We start from the raw sequence: 23,013 nt of genomic DNA, 5'->3' as shown, positions 1-23,013 counted from the left end.
TGGTCCTCCCGCGCACCTAGCGCATTTGTCCTCTATCCCGAAAAATTTGCTCATCCGAGCCACCGTCATATGGGCCCGGTGAACGACCTTAAATTGGATCAGCCCGAGCCTTGCACATGTCGCGGTCGAGTTTACCCTACTCAGGGCCTCTGCCCACAGCCCTTCCTCCATTTCCCCGCCTAGCTCCTCCTCCCATTTAAGTTTCAGTTCCTCTGTCTGGGACCCTTCCTCCCTCATGAGCACCTTATAAATACCTGAGACTCTACCCTCCCCTTCGTCCCTCCCAGAGACTATTCTGTCTAGGATCCCCATTGGCGGGAGGCGCGGGAAAGATGGGACCTGTCTACGAACAAAGTCCCGCAGCTGTAGGTATCTAAAATCATTTCCCCTTACCAACCCAAATTTCTCCTCCAAGCTCCTCAAACTCGCGAAGCTCCCTTCCAGGAACATATCACCCACCCTTCCCGCCCCTGCTCGCCGCCATACTCTGAACCCCCCATCCATACTGCCGGGGGCAAACCGATGGTTGTCGCAGATTGGCGCCCAGACAGACGCCCCCATCTCCCCCACATGCCTCCTCCACTGGCCCCATATCCGCAGGGTCGCCACCACTACCGGGCTGGTGGTGTACTTGGCCGGCGGCAGCGGTAGAGGAGCCGTGACCAGGGCTTCCAAACTGGAGCCCCTGCACGAAGCCGCCTCCACCCGCTCCCAAATAGACCCCGTACCCACCATCCACTTCCTTATCATAGCGATGTTGGCCGCCCAGTAATAATTGACCAGACTCGGCAACGCCAGCCCCCCCTCGCTACGGTTCCTCTCCAACATTGCCTTCTTCACCCGCGGAGACTTTCCCGCCCAGACAAAGCTCATGATCAGCCCGTTAACTCTTTTGAAGAAGGACTGTGGGATAAAGATTGGGAGGCACTGAAAAATTAACAAAAATCGAGGGAGGATTGTCATCTTTACAGTCTGCACCCTCCCTGCCAGCGACAGCGGGAGTGCATCCCATCTCCGAAACTCTCCCTTCATTTGCTCCACCACCCTGGCCAAATTTAACTTATGCAGCCTGCCCCAGTCTCGTGCCACCTGGATTCCCAAATACCGGAAATTTTCCTCAACTAACCTTCTTGACCGTATTTAATTTGTATCCTGAGAACTGGCCGAACTCCCTCAGCATTCCCAGTATAGTTCCCATCCCGGCCACTGGGTCCGACACGTACAGGGTTGAATAAATGTTCTGCCAGAAAATGCTTGTTAGGTAGAGATCTGCTGAGAACACCATTGGATGAGAATATTTGGGGATAGCAAAGGATGAAGTTGATTTCACAGTTTTATAGAAATAAGTTATGGCTGTGGCTGAAAAGTTTGCAGAGTGGTTTTTTAAACTTGCAATCCACAGAAGTTCTGATCCACGGCTATCATTTCTTAGGATTGTTGTTGTACTTGTTATCACCATGTATCTGCAGTACTTTGTCTTGTTCTGGCATATAGAACCCCGACAGTGCAGAAGGAGGCCATTCGGTCCATCGAGTCTGCACCAATCTTCTGAAAAAACCCACTCCCCCACCCCAAAGGATGCTTTTCATGCATTGTGGAGTCAGCTATATGAGGATGTTACATGGAGGGATTTATATAAATATTCTTCAGTGAATGAATCTGGATTTGATTTTGCAAGTATCTTTCAGTAGATCTGTCTGGAATATGTTTTGTGCCCTTCCTGAGTAAGCGAGCTCAGTGTGGAATTGACCCAAACAAGACCAGAGATTTTAGAACATAGAACAGTACAGCACAGAACAGGCCCTTCGGCCCTCGATGTTGTGCCGAGCAATGATCACCCTACTCAAACCCACGTATCCACCCTATACCCGTAACCCAACGACCCCCCCCCTTAACCTTACTTTTTAGGACACTACGGGCAATTTAGCATGCCCAATCCACCTATTTGGCGGCTTTATAGATGCTCAAATTGACCACGTGCAATTGACATGGCTTATCTGCTTGCAAACATGCAGTCTACTCCTTTTGATTCAATAATTCAAATTATCGTTAATGCAATTGCAACTCTTGTTTTTAAAATATCTTGTATGCTGTTGTGCTTTAATTGCTTGCAGAAAAGGCAGAGTGCATATTCTCAATTGTGCAGTAGAATTTGAGACTTGATGGCGGGGCTTCGGAACGTGCTTCATGTAACCAATTTTGCTTTGTTGTTCATTGAAGGGCGGATCACCTATTATTGCCAGGCACGTAGCGTACTCAGTAATTGGAGCATTTGTGTAATTTGTGACATTGAGGGTGTGCACTTTCCTCCAGATTGGCAAGCAGCAGTTCAGTGTTTTCCATGCAGCTGAAATTGCTTTTAAATCTCTTGCATAGCTGGTGTTCAGTGGGGTGACTGAAATTATCTGGGAAGTTAGACTGTCAGATGGTTGATGGAAGTATGTATTGCTTCGTGTGGAGCATGATTGCCCAGCAGCCACCTTATTGTGGTAATTGGCAGCAAGAAATCTTGGAACAGCAATGCAAACCTCTCTAAAAAGATGAAAACTGAAAACTGTTTTATGCACCTACTGACCCGTACTTTATTCAAGACGGAGGTGATGGTTGAGCTAACGTTCGCCTGACTCCTGCTCATTTGTTTGATATCTGATTCAGGCAAGAGACCGACCGTAAAAGAAATCCAATATGTCAACTCAACCGAACTCCAGTAACGAGGTTAGGTTCTTTTCACAAATCTATGGATTTTTCTGTCTGTCTTCTTTGGATTAACACGGGAGATAAATATTTTAAAGTTGACTTTTGTAATTTAGGGAGAATTAAAACCAGTTTCTGCCCTATTCTTGCTCGAATACTAGCGCAAGTACTTTCAGATGCCTTTACTAGTCAACAATCGGGTATAAAAACCATATTGATTTGTTTTTTTTTGGTTTTCGCTCTTCACTGTTCTCGGGGTAGGATTTGTGGTATGTAAGACAAATGAACATTTTTATACCGTTGGTTTTAATGAGTGTGTAATGAACTGCGATTTTTATAAAGCAGTTAGTTAGCATACAAATTTGAAGTAGATTTATTTTTACATTTAGTACTGATTTACAAGAAGTTATTTATAGTCTCCATACTAGTTATCAAGTTCAACCAGAACTCTGCAACGCATATTCTTTTTAACATTAGAGAGGGCTCGGTTATTTTCAAATTGGAAAATATAAATACAGAAGTGAAACTGAATTATTTAATGTTGACCTGAGGGTAGCTTGAGTTTAATGCATCAAATACTGAGGAAAACGACGAGAAAGGTTTGTAGTGTATTCAACCATCACAGAGTTGCCTTGGAATTCACTTGGTGGTGGTGGGGGGTTTGTTCCTTAGGTATGATGTGAACACATCTGATTTTCTGTTTCCCTTGAACTCTTTTCCCCTTCCTCCAAATTTCTGCCTGCTTCCTGTGAAGTAACTGCTTCAGGCTGGAGTGCAGTTTCACAGGCCTCATTGGCCTGGATCTCATAAGAAACAGGAGCCAGGAGTAGGCTTCACCATCATTCAGTAAAATCATGACCATGGCCTCAACCCCACTTTCCTGTCTGTTCCCATAACCACTGATTACCCCAGACTCCCAAAATCTGCCTTGGTTTCAAATATACCAGCATCCTCAGGTTTCAGGGATCGAGGATTCCAAAGATTCTCAACTCTGTGAGTGAAGACATTTCTCCTTCTCAGTCTTAGACTAAGGGGTCAGTCATTTAAGACTATGTACCTCTGTTCTGGATTCTCCAACTAGGGGAACACAATCTCTCAGCATCTACCCTGTCAGGTCCCCTCAGAATATTTTGTTTCAATGGAGTCACCTTTTATAGTTCTAAACTCCAGAGGATATGGTTCCATTTTACTCTCTCGTTCCAAGAATCAAATATAGTCAACCTTCGCTGTACGGTCTCTGATGGCAATTGCGCCATTCCTTGGATAAGGAGACCAAAACTGTGCACAGCACTCCAGGTATTTTGTCTAAGCACTTTATGTGCAAGGCAGTAAGTTTTGTGTTGGTCGGCTGCTTGACCTGAGAACATGAATCTTTTGCCACCTCATTTCCCCAACACGCAATCTTGATACAGCCCTATTTAAAAATGGGTGCACATTGGCATGCTTCATGACCTGTTGATACAGATCCTGACCCTATACTAAATGTCCTTCAAGCACATGGGCGTTATTAGATAGATATCAGAAGTAGGGAATATGATCCATCGTATCCCAGAATTACTGAGGCTAGTTTTGGTGCCCTGTTAAGATTTGGTGATTTGACCATAAAACTGGGATAATACAGGAGACCCATTAGCCCCTCTGGTTTATGAACAAGCAATATTTTTACCATTTAAGATATTAGGAAAGCACTTTACGCTGAACTTTCACTGGTACTTATATTATTAGGTCAGAGGTGATGTTGAAAAACAACTTATTCGCAAGGAATTGATTGTATTGCGCAATTTGTAGGTAACAATTTGTTGGACAAATTACGGATGTCAGTGCAAAAGGAGGAAATTCCTCTCCCTGAACTTATTATTTCAGGGAGGCAGCATGATAGCACAGTGGTTAGCACAAGTTGCTTCACAGCTCCAGGGTCCCAGGTTCGATTTCCGGTTTGGGTCATGGTCTGTGCAGAGTTTGTTTGTTCTCCCCGTTTGTGTGGGTTTCCTCCCGGTGCTCCGTTTCCTCCCACAGTCCAAAAATGTGCTTGTTAGGTGGATTGGCCACGATAAATTGCCCTTAGTGTCCAAAAAGGTTAGGTGGTGTTACGGGGATAGGGTGGTGGCATGGGCTTACGTGGGGTGCTCGTTCCAAGGGCCGGTGCAGACTCGATGGGCCGAATGCCCCTATTCTGCACTGTATATTCTGTAATTCTATGTTTTCAGATGAAGTAACGATGATTAAGTAGATAAACTACGAAACATGTTGAAACTGTGGAAATTTCCTCCAGAAAGGAAAATTGTGATATTGCACAAACAATTGAAAGTTTGTAATGTTGCAGAGGATTATCTGACCTGAGATCGAAAAATTATTGCAATTTTGGGTATGATAAACAGGAAATGACTAGTTTTCTTTTCAAAAGATCGATGTTGTATTTAACAGGAGGCATGGTAGCACTGACTGTAACAATGTGCACATTCTTTTCACTGTGTGAGAAATTGCTACACACAATATGCTGAAAGTGCATGGCCTGTCCTTCAACATTATTTATTCCTTTACAAAGTCAGTTGCTGAGTTTCTGCCCCGCTCCCCATTTCCGATTTCAGTTGTGCACAAGTGGTTTCAGTGGAGAAATGAAGTGATGAAGTTGGGAAGGGAAAAAAAAGGATACCCATTAAAAGGTAAACAGTAGACAAGGAAATGTGGTAAGCCAGACAGCAGTTTTTCAGCCCTGTCTCAGGTTTCATATGATTCTTTAAAATTCCTTCTGAGATGCATTCTCCCCCCGACAAAATCGGAATTTTGAGCACGGAATAGGGAACAACATGTGACTTTCTGGTATATTTAGCTCAGTGCCTTATCAGATGGCTTGTTAATCCATTGAAAGGGAGTTGGTCATACATAAAACTATAATCAAAAAGCTTTGTTGAGTTAAAATAAGCAATGCTGGAATCGGAAACAAACAATGTTGGAAAAGCTCAGCAAGTCTGGCAGCATCTGGCAGAAGGCCGTGCTGAGCTTTCCCAGCATTCTCTGTTAGGGTAAATGTTGCTAAGGACAAGCCTGGCAAACTTGCCATAACTGTTTTATGCAAGATATTAGCAATCACTTGGTCGTGTTAAAGTGCTAAATCACGAAGTAATTTAAACAAAAGAAAGATGGCGATTAACAAAAGCAAGCAGCAAAGGAAATAGGTTTCCGAAATATAGATGGGGTGATCCCGAGATGAGTTTTTCCATCCCGGTAAGTGATTCTTAAAGAGATTGTTATCTTAAGGTCTAGCCTTCTTTTTATTTCTGATTGGCTTTAACTAATTTATAATTTACTCAATTTGGCCAAAATGTCTGTCCATCAATTTAAGAGATACATGTATTTAAATGTATTGGTACAAATTTCCCATTCCATCGCTTGCCAATTTTCCAAATTATCCACACCTGCATCTAACATTAATTAGAAAAACACAGTTTTCGTTAAGATATCACCCTCGACTGGCTGTTACCATAGAAAGGGGACTACTCGTACTGTACAACAATGGGGCCATTTAGCTAGTTGATGTCACTGACCTTGTAGCCTCAAGCAACTTACAAATGTGAAATTTACGTTTGAGACAGAAATTAAAGTGTATGATCTGCATTAACCCTTAGTGGAATCCCAGCTATTGTTGTACTCCAGTAATGCTTAATATGATTATAGTTAATTATTCTTAATGAATTCTCATTTAACCCTTTTACCTCTATCATTTCCCCTTATTTCTAAGTTATAGCTGACTAGAAAAGTCAGTTTCTCTCCGACCCCTCAAGCCTGCTTGGCCATTCAACAAGATCCTGGCTGCTCATTCCCCACTTCTTTTTTTGTTTTATTTTTAAGTCAACATGGCCCCAAACCTTTATGTAAATAAACACCAAACATGTTTGCATCCCATTTCCTCCAGAACTGCTTTTACTGTTTCAAATTAGGTTTCCCCATTTTTCTATTTAAAACTTTCATTCAGAAAATCTAAAACATAATCTTTGGAATTCTCAACACTAGAGGGTTCTGGAATTCACTTAAGTTTGAGAGAGAGAGATTTTTAATCACTCAAGGAATCAAGGCATATTGCGGCAGTCAGTTGAAGTCCAATATCAGTCATGCGCCTATTGAATGGCAGAACAAGCTCGACAGGTCATATGGTCTACTTCTGTTCCTATTTCTTGTAGTCTTGTGACTTGGGTGTAGTCATAAGAGGAGCAAAGGAAGTTTGTATACAAGTACAGAAAGCAAATAGATAGCTAAAAATGGCCTTTATTGCTATGGGATTGGATTACAACACAAGAAAGTCTTGCTACAAATGTATAGACTTTTGGTGAGACCATACCTGGAGTATGGTGGGCAGTTTTGCTCCGGCCTTGGATGACTGTGTGGAGTTTTCACATTCTCCCCGTGTCTGCGTAAGGTTTCCTCGGAGTGCTCCAGTTTCCTTCCACAGTCCAAAAATGTGCAGGTTAGGTGGGGTTACAGGGATAGGGCATGGGAGTTGGCCTATGTGGTGTGCTTTTTCAGAGAGTTGGGCTGACTTGATGGCTAAATGGCATCCTCCTTTACTGTAGGGATTCTATGATTCTATGCATGAATCTGTATAAGTTTCCTCTGGGTGCTCCGGTTTCCTCCCACAGTCCACAGATGTGCAGGTTAGGTGGATTGGCCATGGTAAAATTGCCCCTTAGTGTTCAGGGATGTGCAGGTTGGGCGGGGTTATGGGGATAGGGAGTGGGCCTAGGTAGGGTGATCTATCAGAGGGTCGGTGCAGACTCGATGGGCCGAATGGCCTCCTTCTGCACTATAGGGATTCTATGATTCTATGAAGCATGAACTAGATATTCGTAAAGATGTAACTGGCTAGAGTTTAACATTAGCAGAAACAAACCAAATACAGATTGTCACACAGCTGGGAATGTTTAATGTTTGATTTTCCTTGAAGGATAGAAAATATTTTTGTATTTTTTTGCTCTATGTTTAGTGGTTTTAAGGGATTATTTTACTTTTTTCCCTTTTGGTTTTCAGCATTTCTTTATAAAACATTGTAATTTTTTTTTTCCTGCTGCACAGGTGTCCCTCGAAAACCATAATGCTGCTATTGTGTACAATCCGGAGTTTCAAACGCCAGAGTCACTGCAGGAAGCGATTGATGACATGGGATTTGAAGCCACCTTGAAGGACACAAGTTCAATGCCTATCTCCCCAGAATCAGTGCTTCTCAATAATGAGAGGAAGCTTGCCCCCCAGCCTGACCAGCAGATTGTAAACCAAATGCCCAGCATAAATGACAGGGAGAGAAAAAGGCTACTTGATGATAATTATGCAGCCCTGCCCTTTGTCCCCACCACAACAAGCCTCAAGGACAAAATCATTGACTTGGCTGTGGACAGTTCTATGGTGGACAAGAAGTTGTCGATGCCTGAAGAAACTTGGTTGAACCAAGGCAGTGAAATGGTGGTGAAGATGAGGGTTGAAGGAATGACTTGCCACTCCTGCAGCAGCACCATTGAAGGCAAGATTGGGAAACTGCAAGGTGTCCAGCGCATTAAAGGTGAATTTAAAGAAAATACTCTTTTTTTTTTTTGTACTGTCAATGTTGTGTGGGTGAGATTGTGGAAATAGGTATAATAACAAAACACAATGGATTTATTTTACATATAACAGGAGGCCAGAGTTTAGCCAAACACAATCCAAAATAGGCTTTGTATAATTTTGCTGGACTACAAGCAGACACAGTAAAGGGCTGTGGCCGGGATTCTCTGTTGCGAGTCCACTTCGCTAACGCTGCCAGTTAGGGCGGAGAATTTTGCGCTCAGCCAAATCTCCATTTACTGTAGCGAGGCCGAGAATCCCTCCAGCGTGAAGGAATGGAGAATCTTGCCCTGTGGATTCTGTGTCTTTACTCCAAATAGCAGTGCTCAATTCTATCATTTGCCTCTTCAGGCAGGCACTCTACTTATCATTTTAATTAAACCTCAACTGTGTAATTATATATCTTCAGGTCAGGTTGGTTACATGTGTAAATTGCTTAATTTTAAGTGTTGAGCAATAACAAAGTGCAAAGAGAAACAAAGAGCACAGGGTGCTTTCCAAAAGGATGATTCCTTATGAAAGTGATTGAAGACTTTATTTCCCCCCAGCTTGCATGTTTAGAACTTTTATCGAGCCACATACAGATTTTTGGCAGGAAAGTATATCAATAGTTCATAAGAATTAAAATGTGTGCCATGCTTGACCTGTAAATATGTTTGAATACCCAGCACAACTGGGATTGTTTTTAAAGAAAGTCCGACGAAAGCAGTCCAGTTATTTTCTGATGTGTTTTCTCTCTCTGACCTTGGAGGTGGGGAGAAGGGTCGGTGTGGGAGGGGGAAGAAAGAGGAGAGGGGCTGGGGAGAGGGGTGGGGGAGAAAGAGATAGGGTGGGGGGGGGGGGAAGAGGAGAGGGGGCGGGGAGAGGGTGGGGGGGAGAAAGAGGAGAAGGGGTGAAGAGGTGAAGGGGTGGGGGGAAGAGGAGAGGTGGTGGGGGGAAAGAGGAAAGGGGTGGGGGGAAGAGGAGAGGGGGCAGGGAGAGGGTGGGGGGGAGAAAGAGGAGAAGGGGTAAAGAGGTGAAGGGGTGGGGGGAAGAGGAGAGGTGGTGGGGGGAAAGAGGAGAGGTGGTGGGGGAAAGAGGAGAGGTGGTGGGGGGGAAAGAGGAGAGGTGGTGGGGTGGGAGAGAGGAGAGAGAGGGAGAGAATCAAACAATTACCAATCTAAATGAACACGCAGCAGCAGTAGAATACTTGGTCGGTATTGACCTTGGAGCATATTGCAACATATGTCCTCCTCGGGCCTGACAAAAATACATTATGTATTTCCTCGCGCTTTTTGTTTATTGCGTAATTTGTGAGTTTATTTTATTTTGGCTTAGTGCAATTATGACTGCCAAGTTTTACTGCATGGCTTTGCATCACAGAACTGGTGGGGGTCGGGGGGAGGAAAGATTACATGATTATAATAGCCCAATCTAAATAGTCCAGTCCAAAGATGTGCGGGTTAGGTGGAATGGCCATGCTAAATTGCCCGTAGTGTCCTAATAAAAGTAAGGTTAAGGGGGGGGGGGGGGGGGGTTGTTGGGTTACGGGTATAGGGTGGATACGTGGGTTTGAGTAGGGTGATCATGGCTCGGCACAACATTGAGGGCCGAAGGGCCTGTTCTGTGCTGTACTGTTCTATGTTCTATAATACTTGATCAGTATTTTTAAAATACATACTTTCACTGAAACAAAGTACCGTGTTGAAAAAGTATTAGAGGGAAAAAAATTAGAAGTGATAACAAATGGAAGAGTACAAATGTGAGTGACCATCAAAAAAGAAAAGATAGGTTAACATTTCAAGTGGGATCCTCTTGTTTAGAAGAAACATCGCTCATGAAATTTCATGATGTTGATTGAACTGTGGTACCTTTTCTGTGTGTTAAACTTTTCTCTTTCATCGAGGCATTGATTGTTGCTTGTGACAATTCATAAGGGGTATGTAGGCCCTCTGACATTTGACTAAGAAACATGCTTCAAATGTGTGCATAGATATTGAACATTGGCTGAATCTTGGTCAACGTGAACGTGGAAGATAGCAATAAGGTGCAGGGGTGGTTCGAGGACCTGGACACACTCTGGGGGCAGATGGAGGAGGTTTTGTGCATAGGGCCAAGTCTGAGGGCCCTAGTTACTGCACCACTCTCATTTTCCCCTGCTAAATTCTTTCCAAGCCTGGAGGTGATGAGCACTTTGAGAATTTAAAAGCAGTTTCGGCAACATTTTATACTGGGCTCTATGTTACTGCTGGCTCCGATTTGTAGGAACCATAGGTTTGTGCCGCCTGGCTTGGGTTTATTGTTTAGGACATGGGAAAGGGAGAGGGTGAAGAGGTTTAGGGTCATGTTTCTGAAAGGTAGATTCGCCAGTCTAGACGGGTTGTTGGAGAAGTTCCAGCTCCAGAGAGCAATGTATTCGGGTACTTTCAGGTGCACAATTTTGTATGCAAAGAACTTCCTTTGTGTTCCTTGGTGCCATTGATTTTGCTTATGGCAGGACTCTGTCCTTGGCTAAGTTAGGAAGGGGTAGGATTTGAAATGAAATGAAAATCGCTAATTGTCACGAGTAGGCTTCAAATTAAGTTACTGTGAAAAGCCCCTAGTTGCCACATTCCGGCGCCTGTTCGGGGAGGCTGTTACGGGAATCGAACCGTGCTGCTGGCCTGCTTGGTCTGCTTTCAAAGCCAGTGATTTAGCCCTGTGTTAAACAGGATTTTGGTGGTCTATGGGCAGATGTTGGCAACGGAGCAGGCATCATTGGAAGAGGTAAAGAGGAAGTGGGAGAATGAGCTGGGCTTGGTCTTTGGCGTGTGGGGAGGGGGTTGGGGTTGGAGTGAAGCTCTTCACAGGGTCAACTTCACCTCCTCATGTGTGAGGTTAAGCCTGATCCAGTTCAAGGTGGTGCACAGGAAGCACCTGACCAGGGCACATACAAGTGGGTTATTCTCCGGGGTGGAAGATGGGTGTGAGCGGTGCTCTATGGGGCCGGCAAATCACATGCACATGTTTTGGACTTGTCCAAGTTAATTAGTTTCTGGGTATTTTTTGATACAATGTCAGGGATTTGGGGCATTCAGCTGGAGCCTTGCCCATTGATGGCCATTTTTGGAGTTTCTAACTCTTGGCGGGAATGAGGGAAGATGCTGTTGCCTTCACATTCGCTATTAGCCCGGAGGCGAGTTCTGCTTGGGTGGAGGTCCCTGGTGCTACCTTAGACCTCGGCATGGCTGGGGGACCTGATGGAATTTGTGAACCTGGAGAAGATCGGCACGGTGGCGCAGTGGTTAGCACTGCTGCCTCACAGTACCAGGAACCTGGGTTTGATTCCAACCTCTGGTGACTGTGTGGAGTTTGCACGTTCTTCCTGTGTCTGTGTGGATTTCCTCCGGGTGCTCCGGTTTCCTCCCACAGTACAAAGATGTGCAGCTTGGGTGGATTAGCTATTCTAAATTGCTCCTAGGTCTGGTTACGGGTATAGGATTGGGCCAACATGGGATGCTCTTTCAGATGGTTGATGCAGACTTGTTAGGCTGAATGGCCTCCTTCTGCAGCGTAGGGATCCTATAATACCATCAGGAGGTCGGTGAAGGGTTTTGTTTGAGATGGCAGCCTTTCTCAGGGAGCTAGTTACCGTCAGCCATAAGGTGCGGGGGGGGTTGGGGGGGTGCTGGCGGTTGTTGTATTGTTGTTTGTGCACAATGAAAACATTTATCTGAATAAAAGTATTTTTTTTAAAAATGAATGTAGAAGATCTATTCGTCAAGCCTAATTGCATTCTGGCCTGACATGCGCCAAGTAACTCTTGAACCTTAGCCAGTGAAGAATTGGAACCCTTGTTGGCTTTTCATCCCTAGTCCAAGTACAGGTTTCCACTTGGAGTTTCCAAGTCTGTTAAATTTGTTGATCTCAGTTTGGAATTAATCCAAAGACCTTCAGGTTTGTATGGCTTTGTGCCACATCTCATCGAGCTTTTGTCTTTTAGGCCATTGAGGAGAGCAGAATTTTGTTTTACCTTGGTTATTGAAAAATTCATTTTCTACATGTTTTTTTTCTCTAAGTTTAAATAATTTAAAGACTGTTTTAATCAATGTAATTCATATTAACTGCTTTTTTTTTTTTTAAATATTAGTTTCTTTGAATAGCCAGGAAGCCACAATTGTATACCAAGCCCACCTCATCACACCAGAGGACCTCAGGACTCAAATTCAAAGTGCTGGATTTATTGCCACAATCAAAACCAAGGCCAAACCTCTGAAGCTTGACTTTGACATTGAGCGCCTAATAAATGCAACTCAGGTGACCAAACTTGACCCTCAGGAGGTGACCGACAGACTAACGAACTTGATCATCAGAATTGATGGCATGCACTGTGGCTCCTGTGGAACGAACATTGAGAGTAACTTATCAGCACTCCCAGCTGTACACAGCATCAAGGTGTCTTTGGAATCCAAGAGCGCGACCATACAATACAGCCCAGCCATGATTACTCCAGATGCCTTAAAACAGGCTATTGAGGTCTTGCCACCAGGAAATTTCAAAGTTTCACTCCCGAATGAATGTCACTCTGAAAAATCTACTCTCAGTGCTGCTGAGCATCCTTTGGTATCTTCACCACAACTGCCTGCTTTGGATTCAAGGAAGCATCGATTGAGCAACGTGACAGTGATTAATATTAAAGGAATGACTTGTAATTCTTGTGTAAAATCTATCGAAGAAAACATTTCAAACAAAAGTGGAGTGATATCAATTCATGTTTCTCTAGCACGGCACAGCGGAACTGTGGAGTATGATCCCCTATTTACCAATCCCGAGGAGCTGAGGGACATGATAGATGATATGGGATTTGAGGCCATTCTTCCTGGTAACTCTTTTTAATATGAAAAATGAAAATGAAAATCGCTTAATGTCACGAGTAGACTTCAATGAAGTTACTGTGAAAAGCCCCTAGTCGCCACATTCCGGCGCCTGTCCGGGGAGGCTGTTACGGGAATATAACTATAATATAACTATGTTGTCTAATTTTTAAAAAGCTCATCCTTCCTAAGCCACTTCATCTTCAGGGTAAGATGCATGGTTGGCTCTCAGATCATTACCACACTTGGTACGATGCTGGGAGTCATAGACGTGTTTCGTCCCATCCTGCTTGTTTGTTTTCTGGTTGGTATGACAGAATGTAGTGTGTGCAGTAATATCGGAATGCTGACATTGCCCTCTTAGGTTGCATGTGCATCCCTTGACTGGATCAAAAAGAAAAATTGTAGCCAAATATTAAGGAATATTTGAGTATTTTGCTCAAGAAGTACAGTGTTATCTTTTTTAAATAAGTGAAGGGAGTCAACATTTGTTAGTAAATGCTCTGCAAATTAAAAAAGTAAGTCATACAGTCATCGAACGCTCTAAATGGGAACGCCTTGTCTACCCTTCGTCTACTGATTTTGACCAGAATGCTACTGGGACTTAATCCAGGGGCAGTAAGGTTAATGTAAGGAAGGAAGAAATCAGCTAGGGTTCTCATTCCAGAGTTTCAGACATTGGCTCTTGCTGCAAGGGAGTGTTGAGTGAGAAGGGGATCCGGCTTGGTTGCTATGTCCTTCCTTTTTGTTTCAGTCAACAAATGCTCACTGCTCAGGCCCTTATTTTGAGCGAGGTGACGGCATGATGGGCACCATGCCCTGACATGAGTCTTTTAGGAAAGGATTTCTGTGCATAGTAGAAATGGGCACTTTCCTTCCATCCTGACCTGGCGTTTAATCCAGTCTTAGCTAATGGTTGCCAAACTCTTTTATAAGTTGTCAGGATCCAAAATGGCATCGTTTTGGACAAAACTTACCTGGTTTCTAGCAAACAGAGTGGCAGCAATGCAGTGGCACCTTAATAGCTTTGAGTCATTGGTGTGTGAAATTACTCAAAGGGCATAAAAGGGCTGTTCCTCTGGGACTGTGACTAAGGCATGTTAGGGCAGGGGCCTGTGACTAAGGCATGTTAGGGCAGGGGACTGTGACTAAGGCATGTTAGGGCAGGGGACTGTGACTAAGGCATGTTAGGGCAGGGGCCTGTGACTAAGGCATGTTAGGGCAGAGAACTATATCTGAGTGAAACCGCTTAATTGCTGACTTTGATTGAGAAAAGTGAATAGTTGCTGGCTTTGAGATCACAAACAAATTTTATAATGTTATGCAAATTGTATAATTGTAGCAAGTACCGAACCTGCAGTGTTACCAACAGACGTTTTGGTCAAAGTGCCTATGAAAGAAAACAAAATTAGGAATGGGCTATGTGAAACCGGGATGACCTACATGAAAGGAGAGATACTATCACAGGAGTCTGCCATCTCCCAACAGAATACAGAGGCTCCAGTGCCAGAAAAATGTTTTATTCAGATTACCGGCATGACCTGTGCATCCTGTGTGGCTAACATTGAGAGGAATCTGAAACAGGAAGATGGTAAGGAAATTTGTTCTGTATCTTCTATGGGATTTAATTTACTACAAACCTTTTTTCAAGATTTAAATTTTGGTTTCATCTCCCCTGAAATATCACAAGCTGCAACATTCTGTTGCGTGAAAGTGAGCAAGAGCGATTCCTCCTTTTTGCAACACCTGAAGCTGCTCATTAATGGCCTTGTTTGGATCATCTATGGTTTGCAGCTTTCCTTTAGGTGATTTGGTTTTGTTCAAAGAGAGCATGGAGATTAAAACATCTCTGTGCTTATTCCTGCCCTCACCTGAAGCCCATGGATATGGGTAGTGATGAAGGATGGGAACCTTTCCAGTGTTTTTATCCCAAGCCATTGCTGAGGTCAACGCTAATGCTACTAACTGCTACCTTGGCTGAAGTTAGCCAACTCTGTGAGAAAGAGACACAAAGGTCAACATTTCAGCTTGATGGGAAATAGCTTTTCTTTTTGAACTTGAACTGGCCTACTGTGCAATTACAGCTTTTTATTTTTACTTCTGATCTCTAAAATTATTTCAGTTTTGTCACCAAAACTGAAAAATAGCTCCCTGGTTAGATTCTGAATTGTGACTCATCAGATAATGATCAAAAACTGAACTGGATTAGTCACATTAATACTGTAGATACCAGGGCAGGTCAAAGGCTAGGATTCCTATGAAATATCTGCACAATAATCTCTCTGCTTTCTCACAGCAATTCTCCAACTTCTCCCTCCCTTTCTGCAATTTCCTCGTTTCTCGATTTTCATCTTTCTAACTCGGTGAGCCAAACTATTTGCTCCAACTTCTCTTTGCATCTTCAGTTGGCTGAAGTTGTTGGGACCCATAATACAGCTTCCAGCTTTAACTTATTCTTTTTAGAATTATATTTTTATTAAGTTTTTAACATTTTAACCCTTTATCCATAACGCAAAACACAAATCAAAAAGAATAACTTCACTCTACCAACCAATACATATGTGACTCAAAAAAATAACCCCCCCCCCCCCCCCCCCCACCACCACCACCCAATCACCCGCCCCACCTTAAAAAGCTGTTGAAATTTCCTCCATATCTTCAGTCTGGCCATCACCACCAGACTATCCGAATATTTCCCAGTGCCGCAACCCCGACCCCGCCGAGTCTGCCTCCATCCTCACCTACATTACCTCTGCCTCCCTACCCCAGCACCTTTCCTAGAGAAGCTCCTCAGGGTAGTGTCCTAGTCCCAACCATCTTCAGATGCTTCATCAATGACCTTCCTTCCATCATAAGGTCAGAAGTGGGGATGTTTGCAGATGTTCAGTACCATTTGTGACTCTCAGATAATGATCAAAAACTGAACTGGATTAGCCACATTAATACTGTAGATACAAGGGCAGGTCAAAGGCTAGGATTCCTATGGCGAGTAATTTTCCTCCTGACATTCCTAAAGTCTGTCCACTATCTACAAGACACAGGCACAAGTCAGGAGTGCAATGGAATACTTGCCACTTGCCTGGATGAGTGCAGCCTCAGCAACAATCAAGAAGCTTGACACCATCCAGGACAAAGCATCTCACTTGATTCCTCCTCCTTCCACAAACATTCAAACCCTCTTCCACCGAAGGACATTGGCAGCTGTGTGTACCATCTACAAGATGCACTACAGTAACTCACCAAGGTTCCTTAGCACCTTCCAAGCCCATGACCACTACCATCGAGAAGGACAAGTAGCAGATACCTGGGAACCCCATCACCTGGAGGTTTCCCTCCAAGTCACTCACCACCCTGACTTGGAAGTATATCGCCGATCCTTCACTGTTGCTGGAAAAAAATCCTGAAATTCCCTCCCTAACAGCCTAGTAAGTATACTTACTCCTCAAAGACTACAGCGGTTCATGAAGGCAACTCACCACCACCTGAGCAATAAATGCTGGCCGAACCAGTGAACCCCACATCCCGTAAATTAATTTTTTAAAAGTGCCACACATTCGGGGACAACTGCGTATCCTTTACAAACCCTGCCTGATCCTCCCCCAACCATCTGCGGCAGGCACTTCTCCAGCTTAAGTGCTAACACTTTTGCAGGAATCTTGGCATCCACATTTAATAGGGATAATGGCCGGTCACCCCACACTCCACTGGGTCCTTATCCTTTTTTTAACAAAAGCAAAATAGATGTTTGTCCCATCATCTCTGGAAGTGCCCCCCTATCCACCACAGCCTCAAACATCTCCATCAATAGCGGCGCCAATCTGTCCGAAAAACTCATATAAAATTCCACTGGGATCCAGCCGCAGAATTTTGCCGTTTGCATTTTCCCTATCTCCGTCCGAACCTCCTCAGTCTCCACTCGCTTCTCCAACTCTGCCCTATCTTCCCCCCTCCACTATGGGACAATTCAGCCCCATCAAAACTCTCTCATATCTGACTCATTCCCTGGGGTCTCCGATTATAAGATTCCTCAAATGCCATATTCACCTGCTCTGACGCAGTCACCAGGCCCCTCACCCCATCCCAGATCTAAATAAACTCCTGGGAGGCTGCCTGCTTGCAGAGATGTCTCACCAGCAAGCAACTGGCCTTCTCCCCGTACTTGTACAATACACCCGTTGTCTGCCTCAACTGCCGTACTGCTTTCCTTGTAGATAAAAGGTTAAACTGTGTCTGCAGTTTCTTTCTACTGGCCAAAGGTTCTGGAGTGGAATCTTCTGCAAACTTCCCATAAACTTGCAAAATTTCATCTACCATCCGTTGCCGCTCCCCTCTTGCGTTCCTATCCACCTATGAGCTGAGCTCAACCGTACCACTGCCTTCAACGGCTTCCATACCATTAACGGCGAGACCGCCCCAATTTTATGGACTCCACGCAATCATCAATCACCGTTGCCATCTTCACACAAAAACCCAGATCCAAAAGTAGCCCACATCCATCCTCCACGCCAGCCTCTCTGCAGGCCCTTTCTCCACCATGTGCGGAGTGTGATCTGAAATAACAATCACTGAGTATTTTGCTTTCCGCACCCCCGACAACAACGACCTTTAGAGCAGAACTCTGGCCGGAGCCACCCAATGTGCAACCTCCTCCTCCATGTCACCACTGGAAGTTCTGCTCTAACTCATTCTTGATCGGAACCATAAAACTGCATTTCCAAATCTTGTAAATTCTGTATCTCCGACAACCAACAGGCTTTTAAAACTCAATCTTCAGCGTCCTGCAATAAAAATAGCCCTGAGGACACAGTGTGTTCCCAGTCTAACCAGAGCCAATCAATCTTGACAGCTTAATTAAAGTTAATTCTACTTTAGTATGTATTAGGTGTGTGGAGAAAAATTTATTTGTGAATCAATAAGGGGTTGTAATGTAATTTTGGCTTTCAGATGACATCCTTAAGTTACTCCAATCATCCTTGGTTTTCTTCTGAACCACTTGATTAAATTATTGCCTTCTTTGTCATTTTCAATCTTCCTTTTCGTTTCTATTATTTCATTAGTATTGTCTGCATTTAAGATGATTTTGTAGATTTTAATTTTAAACTGATTTGAAACAGTGTGAATTAAATTAAAAAGTAACATTCAGAAACTTGTTTTCCAAATAATACCCTTTGCAGCCCTCCACAGAAAGCATTATTAACGTTTCTGTCGTTAAAGGAACGTACCCTACAATTTTTGCATTTGCATCTATATTATAAATGTTTTGCATGTGTGTCACCTAAGGTACTGTATCATGGCATGTCCCTGCTGTGGGTGTCTTTCTCTTTTGTACATTTGTTGCTCCCCTACCCCCTCTCTCCCAATAATCCCACATCTCTAGTATTTAATTTGACACTGAAGCTTGGGTTTATATAAACCCACTGCACTAACCTTCCACACTGCATTAATGCAATGTACATTCCACTCCTATGACACTGTCTTAATCTAAGCCTTATCCCCAGTTTAAATTGTCCCACACTATAGACCAAGGATTTTCTGACCACTATTTAAAAAAAATGTTTTATTGGGTTTTGTTGTACATGGTATAAATACAAATATACACACTCAAAAAAAAAAAGGAAAAAATACTGAGAAAGGGTTTTTTTTGGACAAAAAGTGGGGTGGGTGGGGGGACCTGGTTGGTGCCCCGAATGCTATTTACATTTTGGTCTTTTTATTCCTATTCATTTGTATGAGCCACAGCCTTGGGCTGTTCCTTCTTCCCATTCTTTTGTTCTCCTTTTGACTTGCTGTATTTGTCCTCCCCTGTGTTTTCCACCTCGTTTGTGTTTCCCTCTCTTTTCTCCTTTCTCAATTTCCTCTCTTGCTCCCCCCCTTCCCTGCTACCCCCTTTTCCTCTCACAGGGTTTGGCTACCCCTTCTTGTTTCCCCGGGTCTTCCTTTACTTCCCTCTCTTCTATTGTGTCTTGGCTACCTCTTCCTAGCTCCTGGCTTCTTAGTTGTTAGCCACAAGCAGGTCCCGGAACAATTAGGTGAATGGCTCCCATGTTTTGAGGAAGCCCTCCTCCGCCCCACTGATGGCAAATTCGATTTTTCTCCATTTGGAGAAATTCAGATAGGACACATAGCCAGTTTGCAGCTTTAGGTGGTGCTGCTGACCGCCTGTAAAGCAGGATTCTACTGCGGGCGATCAGGGAGGCAAAAGCAAGGGCATTGGCCCTGCTCCCCATGAAGAGATCAGGCTGGTCTGCTACCCCGAAGACTGCCACTTTCGGGTATGGCTCCACCCTCATCCCCACTACTTTGGACATATCCTCAAAGAAGGCTGTCCAGTACCCAGCAAATCTGGGGCAAGACCAGAATATGTGGGCTGGTTGGCCAGGCCTTCTTGGATTCGTTCACATCTGTTTCTGACCACTTTTAGCCATCTCGTGCTTTCTTATTACCAACCTTTTATTTAGTACAGCCCTATCTTAATCTAGTGTCAAATTCTAACCGTGACTCTGGCCACAACCTGCAGTCCAACCCATTATCCATTAGTCACACAAGGTATTTATATTTGATAAAATATATATTTATGAAAATAATAGAAATGATGACTGTGTTCTCTGTGTGTGTTTTGTATTGGATATTTCATAATAATCTCAAACTCATCCAGCTTAATTATGATGATTCAGCTGCACTGATTTATTTCTCTAAACCTGAAGGGAAAGCAAGATCACATTTATGTATCTGCAACAATTTATGTGTACATATTTACCTATTTACAGATAGGATTGCGGCATTTATTTACACATGGTGTTGATAATGCCAAGGTCATACTTTCTATTCATGTGTTGGATATTAAATATATTTGAGTATTGCTGAAAAATAATATGCATGCTGTCAAAGCTTTTTATCTAACACTCATCAGGACATATTTGCATGAATACTAATTGTAATGGTAACAACAATGTGCACTGCATGAGATGGGAGTACTGATTGGTTGGCAAGTGGACACTGATTGGTAGAGGCATTGCCATGGGGAATGACTGCCCCCACAAACTTTTGTTTAGTTGAAAAAGGCATAATGAATAGGCATGCTCCTTTTGGCTGAAAAGGGCAAGGTCCAATGTGTGAAATTCTATAACATCTAGCACGCAGTGAGGCTTATTTATTGTACCCTATTCCTGCCATCACTAACATTAGTGTTAAAAATCTGTTCTTAAAATTCTTTTTGACATTTTTACTTTCTTCTATTGAATTTTCTTTTTCCCAAGTGCACAAAATAAACTTTAAGCTAAGATGAGTCGGTCAAGGTTTCGGGCATTAAATAAACTGAGGTGCTACTGTTTAACCTCTTGCATCTTACTCAGAAACACCTATTTTTAACACATTCAGCAACTCCAAAATGTTAGCAGTACGTGTATTTTGATGGTACCTATACCAAAAATTCTGAAATTGTTTTGAGTGTTAAAAGCAGGAATCACAATGCAGCATTTTAGCCGACTGAATTTGCACTTTTTGTTCTGCCAAGGAATATATTCTGTATTGGTCGGTCTAATGGCTGGAAAAGCAGAAGTGAGGTATAACCCAAGAATCGTAAAGCCCCCAGACATTGCTGAGTTGATAAAGGAACTGGGCTTTGGAGCCTCTGTGCTAGAGAACTACGATGGATCAGATGGTCAATTGGAACTTGTTGTGAGTATTCAGTTCAAATATTGCTGAATTGTTCACAGTATTAAGTGCAGGAATCCCAATCACTCAAAATAATTGTTGTGAGATTTATGGCTACTGACCTAGGAGATTTTCAGGAAGTTCTTTGGTAAACCATTGGAGTTTAAGGAATTGCCCACTTCAGCAACTGAACTTGCAGACAATCAACAGGCCAAATGGTGACTGTTTTCTGGAGAAATTTAAGAAAAAAAACTTTAAAAATTTTTCCAATAAGGGACAATTTAGCATGGCCAATCCCTGCACATCTTTGGGTTTGGGGGCTGAGACCCATGCAGACATGGGAGAATGTGCAAACTTCATATGGACAGTTAACCGATGCCATGATCAAACCCAGGTTCTCGGCGCTGTGACGTAGCAATGCTCTCAACTGCGCCACTGTGCCGTCCCATTCTGGAGAAATTTAAGAAGTGAATTGTTGCACCGTTCAACTAATTGGTGGCGTGCAGTCTGCCAGCAAATGTAAGGTGCTACTACTCACCTTTCCTACCTTCCCTGAAGGAGCAATCTAACTCTTATAGTGTCTGATTGTATAGACCATTGGCAATCCATCGCAGATGAGTTCTCATCTAGAATGAAGGATCTTGTTTTAACTTTGACAACTTATCGGGTGAAATAAGCATTTCATAAAATCATGTTTATAGCACAGATAGAGGCCAATTGGCCCATTGGGTCCACGCTAGCCCTCTGCAAGAGCAACTCCACTAGTCCCACTCAAGTAGCCCTCAAACATTTTATTGTTCATTGCTTATCCAATTCATGTTTGAATATCTTGATTGAGTCAGCCGCCATCACACTCCCAGCAGTGCATTCCAGATCCTAACCACATGCTACATAAAAAAGCATTTTTCCTCCTGTCACCTTGGTTCTGGTTCTCTACCCATTTGCCAATGGGAACAGTTTGTTCCTATCTACTTTGTCCAGACCACTCTCACTTTTGAACACCTCCATAAATCTTTTCTCAGTATCCACTTCTCGAAGGAAATCAGCAGCAAATTATTAAATTTATCCTCCTAACTGAAGTCAGTCATGAGTGGAACTATTCTAATAATATTTTTCATTTTTTAAATTTCAAGTACCCAATTTATTTTTCCAATTAAGGGCCAATTTAGCATGGCTAATCTACCTACCCTGCACATCTTTGAGTTGTGGAGCCATGCAGACCGGGGGAATGTGCAAACTCCATACGGACAGTGACCCGGGGCTGGGATCAAACCAAGATCCTCGGCACCGTGAGGCAGCAGTACTAACCACTGCACCACCGAGCTGCCCTCTATTCTAATAATTCTTACCTGAACTGCCACTCAAGCCTTCACTCCCTTCCAAATGTGGTATCCACACTACTCCAGTTGAGCCTGAACCGGTGTTCTAGATAGGTTCATCAGAACGTCCTTACTCTTGTACTCTATGCTCCATTAGAAGATCCCATGTTTCTTATTAACCATTTCTAAATGTTCTGCTACCTTAAATGATTTGATCACATATGCCCCAAATCCCTATTCATCTGACCTTGTTAATTGCATTTTTATTTTTATTTTGCTGCTTCTCGTTCTTCCTTCCAAAATGAAGCACTTCACACTTCTCTGCACTCAATTTAATCTGCCACATGTCCACCCATTCAACCAGTCTATGTGCTCTATCATCCTCACAGTTCATAATACTTCCAAATTCTGTGTCCTCTGCAAATTTTGAACTGGTACCCTGAGCAATGCCCTTGTACTGACCTCTTAGGATCCCCACTGTATACCTTCCTTCAGCCTGAAAAACGCCTGCTGAGACCACTGTACCTGTCACTCAGTCAGCTTTGTATTCATGCTGACCATGTCCATTTTATTCCATGGCGCTTTAACTTTTCTGGCAAACATGTTAGGTCGCAAATCTGTTATGTAGCACTTGATGAAACATGTTTTGGAAGTCTATATACATGATATCAACTGCAGAACCCTTATCAGCCTCCTTTGCTACCTCATCAAAAAAACAGTCAAATTCTTTAACTTTTACCTAGGTGCGAGGAATGACTTGTGCCTCATGTGTTCATAATATTGAATCAACACTCATGAAAACCAAAGGTATACTCTACACATCAGTAGCTCTTGCGACCAATAAAGCTCACATCAGATTTGACCCAGAGTGCATTGGCCCACGTGATGTCATCAAATGTATTGAGGTGGGTTTTAATTATTGTAAT

General features: G+C 43.3%; 1 protein-coding gene across 4 annotated transcripts in view; it reads left to right on the top strand.

Annotated features, from left to right (window-relative positions):
* atp7a (ATPase copper transporting alpha) overlaps positions 1–23,013 on the top strand; it is a 144,011-nt gene that overhangs the window by 58,055 nt on the left and 62,943 nt on the right. For 2 of the 4 annotated variants that reach the window (XM_038774531.1, XM_038774532.1), the window contains exons 3-7: positions 7,762–8,242; positions 12,392–13,123; positions 14,458–14,706; positions 20,629–20,792; positions 22,831–22,992. In XM_038774531.1, coding sequence (XP_038630459.1) covers positions 7,762–8,242; positions 12,392–13,123; positions 14,458–14,706; positions 20,629–20,792; positions 22,831–22,992 — 1,788 coding nt within the window. Of the gene's footprint in view, positions 1–2,357; positions 2,716–7,761; positions 8,243–12,391; positions 13,124–14,457; positions 14,707–20,628; positions 20,793–22,830; positions 22,993–23,013 lie in introns of those variants that run through there. The other 2 variants (XM_038774534.1, XM_038774533.1) reach the window with 2 other exon arrangements.

This window comes from Scyliorhinus canicula, chromosome 17, assembly GCF_902713615.1.
Source record: "Scyliorhinus canicula chromosome 17, sScyCan1.1, whole genome shotgun sequence".
Taxonomy (NCBI): domain Eukaryota; kingdom Metazoa; phylum Chordata; class Chondrichthyes; order Carcharhiniformes; family Scyliorhinidae; genus Scyliorhinus; species Scyliorhinus canicula.
Note: the sequence above shows the minus strand (reverse complement) of the source record. Positions and strands in the feature narration are given on the sequence as shown.